We start from the raw sequence: 12,220 nt of genomic DNA, 5'->3' as shown, positions 1-12,220 counted from the left end.
GACTGTTGACCACTGTTTGGAGAGGGAGTATTCTGTGGTGACTATTCAGTGTAAATATAGAATGAAGCTTCTCTTTGATATTGTTTGCAGCTTGACAAATATGGAGTATGTTGTATTTCATGCCACTATAGACTCTCAAGGCCCACAAACTTTTCAGGTATAGCTCCAGCAACTACAAGGGACTTGATTTTTCATAGGATCTTTGTTTTTTTTCAAATGTTTATTTCCTAATTTGTTTTTGTTAAACCAGGGATAGGTGGTTTCATATCACATCCCTAATGGGATTAATATTGAATCTAAATTAGGTTAAAGAAGAGTTGGGGTATTTATTTCCGTTCTTCTCTTTTGTGATACAGGAGTACTACATCATGCATACTAATGGTTGCCCCGTGTATTCAGAAGGAGAGAAGTAGCATGTGATTCAATGTTTGGAGGCTGCCATTAGACAAAGAACATCAGAGGTATGAGTCCAAAGATTGAATCCATGGGCTTTGAGAGTCTATAGTGGTGTGAAAGACAACATACTCCATATCTGTCAAGCTGCAAACAATATCAAAGAGAAGCTTAGGTCTGTCTTTACACTGAACAGTCACCACAAAACACCCCCTCTCCAAACAGTTGTCAACAGTCACAAGAGGCTTGGCGTTGTCATTGTCATTGAGAGAAAGAGATGCCCTATCTCCAGTTCCATCGAGTTTATCATAGTCACGGTCAGAAAACATCAATTGATGAAGCCACCTTTCTATGTGAGTGAATCCCATTGACACCACCATTTTAGCTTCTCTGATGATGCTATTTCCTCTCGTTACATTTAACAAGAGCTCTTCAGTTTTACAAATCTTTTGCTGGTCTTCAATGGCCACACCTATGTCCTCATCAGTAACATATACAAGACAGGCAAGCGTCCTGTTGTGAATCTAGACCTCTGCCTCCACAACGTTACATTTTAGGTCACCTAGTACGGAAAATATTTCAAATAGTAGTCCCCGGTCAGTCACTGCCTATTAATTCAATTGTCGTATGTTCAGCGGCTGCATCTAGACCTACTGGTTTTCCAAACAAAGGCAATATGCAAGGGTTTGTTGCCAACATCTGCAATACAACGCATGGATGAAGTCTTAGGGTTTTGAATAAATTTCCACCATGGATTCGATCCTTGGACTCATACCTCTGATGTTCTTCGTCTAATGGCAGCCTCCAAACACTGAATCACATGCTGCTTCTCTGCTTCTGAATACACGGGGAAACCATCAGTATGCCTGATGTAGTACTCCTGTATCACAAACGAGAAGAACGAAAATAAATACCCCAACTCTTCTTTAACCTAATTTAGATTCAATATTAATCCCATTAGGGATGTGATCTGAAACCACCTATACCTGGTTTAACAAAATCAAATTAGTAAATAAACATTTGAAAAAAAACAATGATCCTATGAAAAATCAAGTCCCTTGTAGTTGCTAGAGCTATACCTGAAAAGTTTGTGGGCCTGGAGAGTCTATAATGGCGTGAAAGACAACATACTCCATATCTGTCAAGCTGCAAACAATATCAAAGAGAAGCTTAGGTCTGTCTTTACACTGAACAGTCACCACAGAATACCCCCTCTCCAAACAGTTGTCAACAGTCACAAGAGGCTTGGCGTTGTCATTGTCCTTGAGAGAAAGAGATGCCCTGTATCCAGTTCCATCAAGTTTATCATAGTCACGGTCAGAAAACATCAATTGATGAAGCCGCCTTTCTGTGTGAGTGAATCCCATTGACACCACCGTTTTAGCTTCTCTGATGGTGCTGTTTCCTCTCATTACATTTAACAAGAGCTCTTCAGTTTTACAAATCTTTTGCTGGTCTTCAATGGCCGCACCTGTGTCCTCATCAGTAACGTATACAAGACAGGCAACCCTCCTGTTGTGAGTCCAGACCTCCGCCTCCACAACGTTACATTTTAGGTCACCCAGTACGGCAAATATTTCAGATAGCAGTCCCGGTCGGTCAGTGCCTGTTAATTCAATTGTCGTATGTTCAGCGGTTGCATCTAGACCTACTAGTTTTCCAAACAAAGGCACTACGCAAGGGTTTGTTGCCAACCTCTGCAATACAATGCATGGATGATTCAGGAAACATGAGAAATACTCTTTTATTGCTAACCCTGGTTTGAAATAAATTTATACATACCTTCTCAATGTACCCAATTATGCCTTCCTCTGTAAGTTTTTTTCCATTTTCATCTGTGACATGGAACACTGCCATAGCAGAAGAATTTGTCGGGAGTAGGACTAAAACAATTGTAAGAGTATTAACCTACAAAAACATAAGACATAATATCATTAATTACAACATACCGTCCATGAACCATCTCCCATCTGAAGAAACATAAGCCTTGTTGATTTAAGGTTCGGAGTAGTCTACCTAGGTGGATGAATGAACCTGAACCTGAATGTCACGTCCCCTAGGTGGTGAGCTGCAGAGCGGAGGAATTTCCTCGGCCGAAGTTTTGTGTTTAGCTGTAGGTGCTGAGTCGAGGAGGAAGGTGAGTGAGCTGTAGGGGCTGCTCGAGTTGGTTGGGGGAGTAGTCCGTAGTTTCCAAATTCTTCCATTTCGAATTGGAAATTGCATTAGCTCTCCGCGGCAGAAATTCTGTCAAGAAATTAATGCGGAACAGAGGGTGGAGGAGCTAGGGGAGGGATTGCCGACAACTGGAGCCAGACGTTTTTCGGGGTAGGGATGGAAACCAGGCAATTCCTCCGCCTAAGTAAACTACTCGGTTTCCATCGCCCGACTTTTAACACATCCCTCCTATCTATCCTTCTATAACAATATTATTACCCACGAGACATTAAAAATATTAATGCAACTGGTACAAGAATTTTGGGCCACTGAACGCCTTACAAGTTTCCATCGCCCGACTTTTAGCCATAGTTACCAAATTCGAATTCGAATATGGATTCGAATTCAATTCGATACGGAAAAAATTTGACAATATAAAATTGAATACGAGAAAAATTCGACATATACATCTTATAAAGACTAACAATTTTTTATTTTTTTCAAAAAAAAAAAACTAAAATGAATCTTTGCTCACTTGCTACTTTGAATAATGTGGTACTTATTTCTAATATTAATCTTTTATGTCTATTTAAAATTATCTAATAATGAAAGAAAAAATGCATCAAACAAAATTTATTAGTATTGCAAATTTGAAAAACTTGTAAGTCAAATATAATAATATAAATAACAAAAATTCAAACCTGATATTTATATAAAAATTAGATATTGAATATTAAAATTAAGTTTCAGATGATCAACACAGATCAGAAAACTTATATCTCAATCTCTTTCTTCAAATCAAAATTTATTCAATAATAAATATGTAAAAATTAATTTCTGAACCCTTTAAATTAAATTCTAATTCCATACCAATAATCCCAATAAACCACTATTATCCAATTTACTCATAACTATCATCTAAATAAGAATAAGAAAAACTATTTTGAAATTTTATAATTTTTTTAATATATAAGTTACCCTTCTCTTTAAACTTTTTAATACTAAAAATTTCTATCATATTATTGAATATAAAAATTATTATTTTCAACTTAGATCTATTTTCCATTGCATACTTAGGGCCCTGCCCTATTCTCAGCGTCTTCGCTAATAACGGCAAGACGACCGATTGGAAGATCATAAAAACCCGCAAACTTTGGGCATTGTTCACATAAATGGAATCCATAAACTAAAAACTCGGTACCGTATTAAAACGCGAACCGAATCGTACGGACGAATTTCCGAATTTTTTGGGTCGATACGGCCGAACTTGGTAACTTAGCTTTTAGCACATGCCTCCCGTCTATCCTTCACACCACTCGATTTTCCTATCTATTCAAGATTTTATTCGCATTCGTTCACATGAGGTACGGTTCTGTTTTCCAAATATGTGGAGATTGACCATTGTTTTGGGTTATTCGCGGCTGACCTTGAAAAGGCCCCAATTCTTACTGTGGATGAAAAGAAAAGACTTTGAACTAATAACAATAACAAAAGATAATATATCATATGATAATAAAAATATTGATTTCAAAATATATATTTTGATTTTAAAACCTTAAAAGGGAGTAGCAAATATTATGCACTAAAATAAAAAAATCCAAAAAAAAGATAAAATTTGGTGTCAAGTTAAAAAAATATCAAGGAGAGATTCTAAAATTTTTGACATGACATTATGCTTACCCGACATTATTAATTTGTTAGGCAAACAAAATTAATGTCCACACGGATCTGCTCCTCTATTTCATTTCACCATAAATACTGTTTTTTCGATTTTGACAACTTTTGCTGAAGCTATATATTCGCCTCCTTCACCCACCTTTCAGTTAACAGTTCATATTACATATACTGAAGTGTTTCCCTGGTTCTGAATTCACAATATCTTAATTTCTTTTATAGGTTATAATTGCTGGACACAAGCTAACAGGATGGCCAACTGTAACTTTCTCGTTTGAACTGTAATCAAATTTAATGAATTTAAAAAACTTTTAGATAGATTCAATACATGAGCACGATTTAAGCTGCGGGACATTAATATTCGTTTTAAACAATCTAATAATTATTACTTGTTGGAGATTAATTATGACCGCCTATCAAATAAGTGACAATGCACCCAACACCGCCTCACCGCCATGGCTGGCTTTGCTTCGAAGAGGCGCCACCGCCATGATTTGTTCGACGTTCGAAGAACCATCACCGCCATAACCCTTTCGAATTGAAGGGACAATTAACCGACTTAATTTATGTATAAATTCAATTGATCTGTGATAGAAGATGTATGCAGATAGTCCGGACGCACAGTCCGAATTGTACGCAGCGTAGCTACTTCATGTTCTGTTAATTCATGTGTAGTTTTAGGTTTAGTTACCAGTTGTATTTCCGCTGTTTACTCTGATCAATCTTTCATTACTATAAGTGGGTATTACCGATTGCAAAATTTATCATGTTTTTGTTTTGTGTATGAAGATCGTTTATCATAATTTTCAGTTCTTGCAAATTATCATCTTTATGTTTCGTATTCGGATATGATTGATGATAATTATCATTCCTAGGAATCTATTATGAAAATTTCATTTCTTTGGAGGATATTTGTAAAATAATTTTTTCATTCATTGGAGGGTGTATTGTAAATCAAGATTGCTCATCCCTGGGTATTGACATATAAATAAAGTTATTATATATTATTTATGTTTATGAGCCATTTGTTTATTTTAAACAATATAGAGTTATTATCTATTTAAATATAAATACTTATTATTTATTTGTATAAATTTTAGGATTATATAATTATAAATATAAATAAATTAATAGATATTGATAAAAGTAATTAATAATTTTAATGAAAATAATTGAAAATTGAATTATATTTTTTTGAGATATTTTTAATCAATTTTGGAGTAAATTATATATATATATATATATATATATATATATATATATATATTATTTTTCAATATTTAAGTAAATTTTTGTCTCGAAAATCTCTCTACTAAAATTCAGATAAATTTGATAACAAGACCAAAATGTAAAATAGTTATAATGTTTGAAACTTTTAATAATTTATTTTTTTAATTGCTTTATGTAATATGTACCTAGTTTATATGCATAGTCCATATTGAAGCATTTTACTTAACATGAGCAATGAAATATTTTATTTATAGATTACATATTCAAATTGAAGGATCCCTGTAATTCCTTACCTTTTAGGATAAAATAAAATATTCTTTATATAGGAAAGGATGCTGACTATAATAAAGAATAAAAATGAATATACATCTTTAGTTAATTTTAATTAAAAATATTAAAAACATCAATAAATAACCTAATTTTATATGAATATTATAGAAAGATAAAGTAATTAAAAATTTAAAAAAACTTATAAAAACTTATATTTTCATTTTGTTAGAGATATATAATTCTTATACTTTTTTAAAATATTTCAATACAAGATATAAATGTCATATAAAATAACATAATTTTAAGGAAAGATAAAGTAATTAGAAGTTTAAAAATATTATCTTTTCACTTTGTTGAAATAGATGCCTTTGGCTCCAGGATAAACGTCATAAGAATTGAACTTTTCCAAATTATGAATAACTCATTTTCCACCATTGGATCCCACTGTGTTGGGCTTTTATTAATATATTTTTAAATACACATTAATATCACTTAATTTTACTTATTGAAATATTTTATTTATGACCTAGATTTATTTTTGTTTTATCCACACTTAATTTTTTGTTATTATTAATTTTTTTCAAATACCACATATTTAATTTATATTAAAAATTGCCTGAATTAAACATCTCCTTGTTATTATTATAATTAGAAGCTAATTGATTTTTTTATTACAAATTCTTTTTCTCAATACTAAAATTATTCTCTATTTTACATGTATTCAAATGGTTAATTTAAGTTTTATGTTGAAATATTCTTAAAAAGTATAAAAAAATAGTCATTTTCTTCAAACTCCAAGTGAAAATATAAGGCTTTTAACTTTTGATTTTTTTTTTTTGAAATAAGGCTTCTAGAATTTTAAGCTATTTATCAATGATTATTAAGTGAATGGTAGGGATTAAAAATCCCCACAAATATTCCATAATATATGATATCTCTTAGATATAATTTGGTTATTTTGGAGTAAGTCTTCCGTAATTTTACTTGAATTATCAATAACTATTAAGTGAATGGTAGAGATTAAATCTCCACAAATATTTTAGAATATTCTTAATAGTAATCGTAAGTCAAAATTGATATTTATCAAAAAAAAAATTATGTCTTTTTTTTTTTTCCTTTTAATTAAATTTCTTAATTAAAAAAAATGTCTGTGAACCTGACTTATGTTTTTTCACATGACATTATGCTTACCAGGGAAATGCAATTAATGTATACATGAATCTGCCCACTATTTCATTTCACATGTACATGAATCTACCTACTATTTCATTTCACCTGTCTTTGCTCACCCTTCACCCACCTTTTGAGTTAACAATTCTTATTACATATATTAAAGTGTTTTCATCTTTCTCAATTCACAATATCTTGATTTCTTTTTGTAGGATATGATGGAATAATGGATTATTTGTCAAGTATTAAATAACTAAAATTGTTTTTTAGTGAGAGATTTATGAAGAAATTAGTAAAATGACAGGTAAGAGATTTGTGGATGATTGTTGAGAGAATTATAGAGTGATTTGTGGAGTTATTAATTGAGAATTTCTAGAGTTAACAAAATCCCAATACTTCTCTTTCATATATAAATATATGATGCATGAGCATCTAGCTAAGGGCACCATGACCAGGTGTTGGTCTCCGCCAAGGTGGAAAGATTTATCAGTGTTTGGTTTCTTTATATTTAATTAGTCAAAGCAGAATGTAGGGACTTGGTTTTTTTAATTTCATTGTTAGTTAGGGAACAATATAGTTAGTTAGGGCCACTATCAACATTGTCTGTCTTTTAGTGAGTAATTCATATTATAACTGCTTCTTCCATTTAGAACAAAAAAGACATCTATATCAACTGTCAAAACTTGCAGCGCAAGAAGAACCGAATGCGTTAATAGTTATGTAACTAATAAAAGAAACAACCGAAGTGTAACTATGCACAATTCAGGTAACTGTGGGAAAACAATACAAATACGAAATGTAAATCATTCTGAAGGGGTTCAACGAGAAGAGAACAGTAATATAATATAGCAGAAGACGTTGTTAAACAAAACCCTGAATCTGAATCCATCTGTAACAAGCAATCTTTCCTTTTCATTTTATTTCTATTAAATGCTGAGTGTGATAAATTAAAACAATGAGATGCATTCCTGTGTTTTCTAGTAAACTTCTCTTAACAGGCCGAGACAAAGTTGTCCACATTTGAACAATGAACAAAAGGCAGAGTATACCAAGGAATGAGGCAACGGAACCAGCAATCAACACCAATTCCAAAATCATGACGCATACAACCACAAAAGCAGAGAGAAAACAGGACACAAATTCAGTGGTAAATCTCCATGACAGAGGTAGTCATTGTAACCAATATTTCTTCATTTCCATTATCTAAAATAAAATCAATGTTGGCACATAGTAACAATTAACAGTCCTCAAAAGTATAAGACCAACAACCAGAGACCAGAACGTCTTCCTCAGTGACAAACAACAAGGCTAGGGTTCGAGACCCTGTAGAACTATAGTGTTGCCGAGAAAAACAATAAGACTAATTACAAGCTATAGCCGAAGCCATTGAACGCAAAATAGCAGTCAGAGGAGCCAACCCTCTCATTTGCTAACCTATTGGCAAACTAAATCGATAAGCAGAGAGTAAAGATAACAATTGGGGAAATTCATAGCAGAGAACGACCCTACCCGTTCCATTGACAGAGTCTGGGCCACGAATCGATCTAGAGCCATAACCCCAACCTGCAACAGTAACAACAGAAGCAAGTCAGTGAACCTTTACTAGAAAACGAGGGCGTAAAGCAACAGTATACAGTGGAAACAGAAGTGTTGATTGACCTTACCAAAGGATAGTGAGCACCAGTGGCTCAGGCTCGAACCTGGGTCGCGAATACAAACGGAAACCCTACTCACAAGGAGCAGCAAACATTAGCACCACCGAAAAACTGAGTACATAACCATAGCAAGGAGGAGAGGACATACCTGGTTGAAAATCGGTCGAAACCAAGCCCAGGATCTGTTGTGAATGCGACCTGGAAACCAAGAACATCGACAACAAGTTAAATCTGGAATGCAACCATAGAGAACAATGTTAAGATAGTAAAACAAACAAAAAAACGACAGAGACAGTAGTGTCCACGGAGCAGAGTATTAACCAGGCAGAGGAGATCACAACCAGAGGCGGACAAGGCGCCATTCTACAACAAGACACCGTTGCATACAAACCCTCTTCGCAGACCAAACCCTCACTGTAATCACTTTGCAGAGCAAGAAACAAAATGACCGAATACCAAATGCCAAGGGTTTTACTAACTTCAACGAGCAGGAAACAATAACTGAGGTGAGTACAGCTAAGTCGTCACCATTTAAGAACTGCCGTAAATTCTTCCAACAAACATCCAGAAAATATCTATTGATTAGTGTTTAATCATGTAAGCAATGATCCTGAATTATTGTTAATAATACATTGTTAATCACAACGCTGGAGTAGTATTAATAGTAGTCATAAACCAAAGTACGGGCTGGTCCCATCATAGTGGTATCAGAGCAGGATTTAGTGTTTTTTCCTGAGAAATGGAAGTTGGAAGACGAGGACGTGGAAGAGGTGCTCAGAGAGCAGCAGATGAAGGATTGCAAGAAGAAATCAGGATCCTTACTGCCCGTTTGGAGGCAGTTGAAGCAGGAAGGAGAAGGGATCCAGAGGTAGGTGATGACAGCGAAGAAGAAGCCATAGTGACAACAGATGGATCGAATGAAGAAGGGCCGAAAATGAGACTGTTGAGGTCAGTCCTATTGGCGAGTAGCAAGCCTAAACTAGAAATCCCAAATTATGATGGCAGCTTGTCCATAGAAGTTCTATTGGACTGGATCAACGAACTAGACAAATATTTTGAGTGTGAAGAGATCAGTGAAGACCGAAGAGTTAAGTTCGTTGTGACAAAGCTGAAGGGACATGCAGCCCTGTGGTGGGACAGTGTCCAAGCGGAGAGAAGGAGGATGAACAAGTTATTGATAAAGAAATGGTCAAGGATGGTGGCCAGATTGAAAGGCAGATTTCTGCCGAAGGATTACCAAATTGCACTGCATCGGCAAGTGCAGAATTTGAAACAAAAAGGGATGACAGTAAAAGAGTACACTGAAGAATTCTACTAGGTAAATTTAAGAGCTGGTTATACAGAGGACACCCTGGAGAAAAGAACTAGGTATGTAAATGGTTTGAGATTAGAAATATTACATGAAATTAGTATTCTTTCCCCAAAAAATATAGAAGAAGCATACCAGAGTGCTATGAAAGCAGAGGACAAGATCGCCAGAAAACAAAATGCTAGGAGAGGACAGAGAACTGACGGAGGAAGAGGACAGTCTTATGGCAGAGGACGAACTGCCAGTAATAGTGAAGAAGGCAGCAGTTTCAAAGCTTCTGGGACAATAGAAAAAGGTGGAAACACGAGAGGTGGCAGGCCATGTCAGCGAGGCAAGGGAAATGGCTGAGGCAAAGGAGATAACTATGAGTGCTACAGGTGCCACAAGTGGGGGCACAGATATTTTGAGTTTCTTGAGGCAGAACAAGCTGGACAAAGAGGTGTCTATGTTGCATAGCCAGAGGAAGCAGAGGCACCTCCCCAAGAAGTAGAAAATATGCCGAAAATAGGGAAGCCTTGGTTTTGAATAAGGTGTTACTGAAACCAGCAAAAGAAACAACTGAACAAACTCAAAGGAAAGCTTTGTTTTGGACAGTTTGTAAGTCACATGGAAAATGTTGTACGCTGATTATCGATAGTGGGAGCACAAAGAATCTGGTTGCCATGGAGATGGTGGAGAAGTTGGGGTTGAAGCGGTTGAAGCACCCCACTCCTTACAAGGTATAATGGCTGCAAAAAGGCCATCAGCTGTTGGTGGATGAGCAATGCGAAGTGGAGTTCCATATCGGGAGATATAAGTATAAGGTCATTTGTGATATAATGCTGATGGATGTATGTCACATACTGCTAGGTAGGCCATGGCAGTATGACAGGAAGGTAGTACATGACAGGAAGATAAATTGTTATAAGTTTGTTAAAGATGGGATTAAGCACATGCTTGTGCCCATCAAGGAAGAAGAGACAACAGAAACAAGCGGGATGAGGGTCTTACTAATGGGTGAAAAACAGTTTTTGAAGCAGATTGAACATAGTGAATTAAGCTATGCTATTGTAAGAAGAGCAAAGACAGTACTGCTACACACATAGGTGTCAGATTTTCCTACGGAAATTCAGTAGATGCTGCAGGAGTTAAATGATATAGTACTGGTTGACTTGACAGATAAACGGCTCCCAAGAGAAGTATAAGTCATCATATTGACTTTATACCCGGAGCAAGTCTACCGAATAAGGCAGCGTATTGGATGAACCCCAAAGACAATGAGGAGATCAGAAAACAGGTGCAGGAATTGCTAGATAAAGGGGTGATAAGGGAAAGTTTGAGCCCTTCCGCAGTTCCAATAGTTCTCACTCCCAAGAAAGGGGAGAATGGCGAATGTGCATAGATTTGAGGGCCATCAACAAGATCACCATCAGGTATAGATTTCCACTGCCACGGATGGACGACATAATGGACTACCAAAGTGGGGCAGAATATTTTTCAAAGATTGATTTAAAGAGTGGGTATCATCAAATTCGAATCCAGGAAGGGGATTAGTGGAAGACAACTTTCAAGACCAATGAAGGACTATATGAGTGGCTGGTAATTCCATTCAGACTGAGTAATGCACCCAGTACCTTTATGCAATTTGTTGACACCTAATCATCAGGATTGGGGGAATATAATGTAAATAAATAAATAAGTAATATGAACAGTCATTGGGAGATGAAATGAACAGTCTCCCTCATGTATATAATAAAGACCAACGTAAAGGAATAATATGAATTGAATTTTGTGGAGTTACTACCTTTCCTGACATGGTATCAGAGCAGGTGCCATTTTTGGCTTTCCTCTCCTTTGTAACTCCCTATTCTGCCTATGTTCTACCTTGCATACAAAAATCTTCTGCTCTGCTCTCCATTTAAAAGCGTTGCCCATATAATATGTTGGCCATTTAAAAGCGTTGCCCATATAAAAGTTGTCGTGTCAGTACCTACCTGTACGCTTGTCTTCTACGCTGTTTGATACCTCCCTTCAACCATTAACTGCGACCTCTGGTTCCCTGGACTGTTCATAATTGTCCTCCATGCGCTCATTATTGGCGCATTTTTTTCTTGGGTGTAACGTCTCTCTGTTTTACAGAAGAACAGCATTGAATATCTATGATGAACGCCCAGCTCCCATGGAGAAATTCCCTGCTCCACGAATTCACTCATTTCATACAATCAACATAAGGTTTTCTGCTCACAAACAGGGAGTGAAACAAAAGAAGTTCGGCGAGCGTTGGTATCTATGGTATGAGCGTTGATTTTCCTTTTTAAATCTGTGCTGGCATATGCATTGAGGCCTGAAGTTTGAATGTTATGTGTAATATGATTGATGCTTCTTG

At 35.6% G+C, this 12,220-nt stretch overlaps 1 protein-coding gene across 1 annotated transcript; it reads right to left on the bottom strand.

Annotated features, from left to right (window-relative positions):
• Positions 1-455: 455 nt before the first annotated feature.
• LOC149234957 (ACT domain-containing protein ACR4-like) lies at positions 456-2,388 on the bottom strand (the record flags this gene model as incomplete). Its single annotated transcript, XM_089368417.1, has 5 exons — positions 456-917; positions 1,169-1,273; positions 1,473-2,090; positions 2,176-2,243; positions 2,343-2,388. Coding segments are annotated over 5 exons (1,299 nt in total), but the record flags the coding sequence as incomplete, so codon positions are not given.
• Between the last annotated feature and the right edge of the window lie 9,832 nt (positions 2,389-12,220).

The sequence above is a fragment of the Pinus tabuliformis genome, chromosome 8, assembly GCF_031772625.1.
Source record: "Pinus tabuliformis cultivar Carrire ecotype Pingquan chromosome 8, CPIR1, whole genome shotgun sequence".
NCBI classification, from domain to species: Eukaryota; Viridiplantae; Streptophyta; class Pinopsida; order Pinales; family Pinaceae; genus Pinus; species Pinus tabuliformis.
The sequence above is the reverse complement of the archived record's forward strand: the minus strand, read 5'-3'. Positions and strand labels throughout refer to the sequence as shown.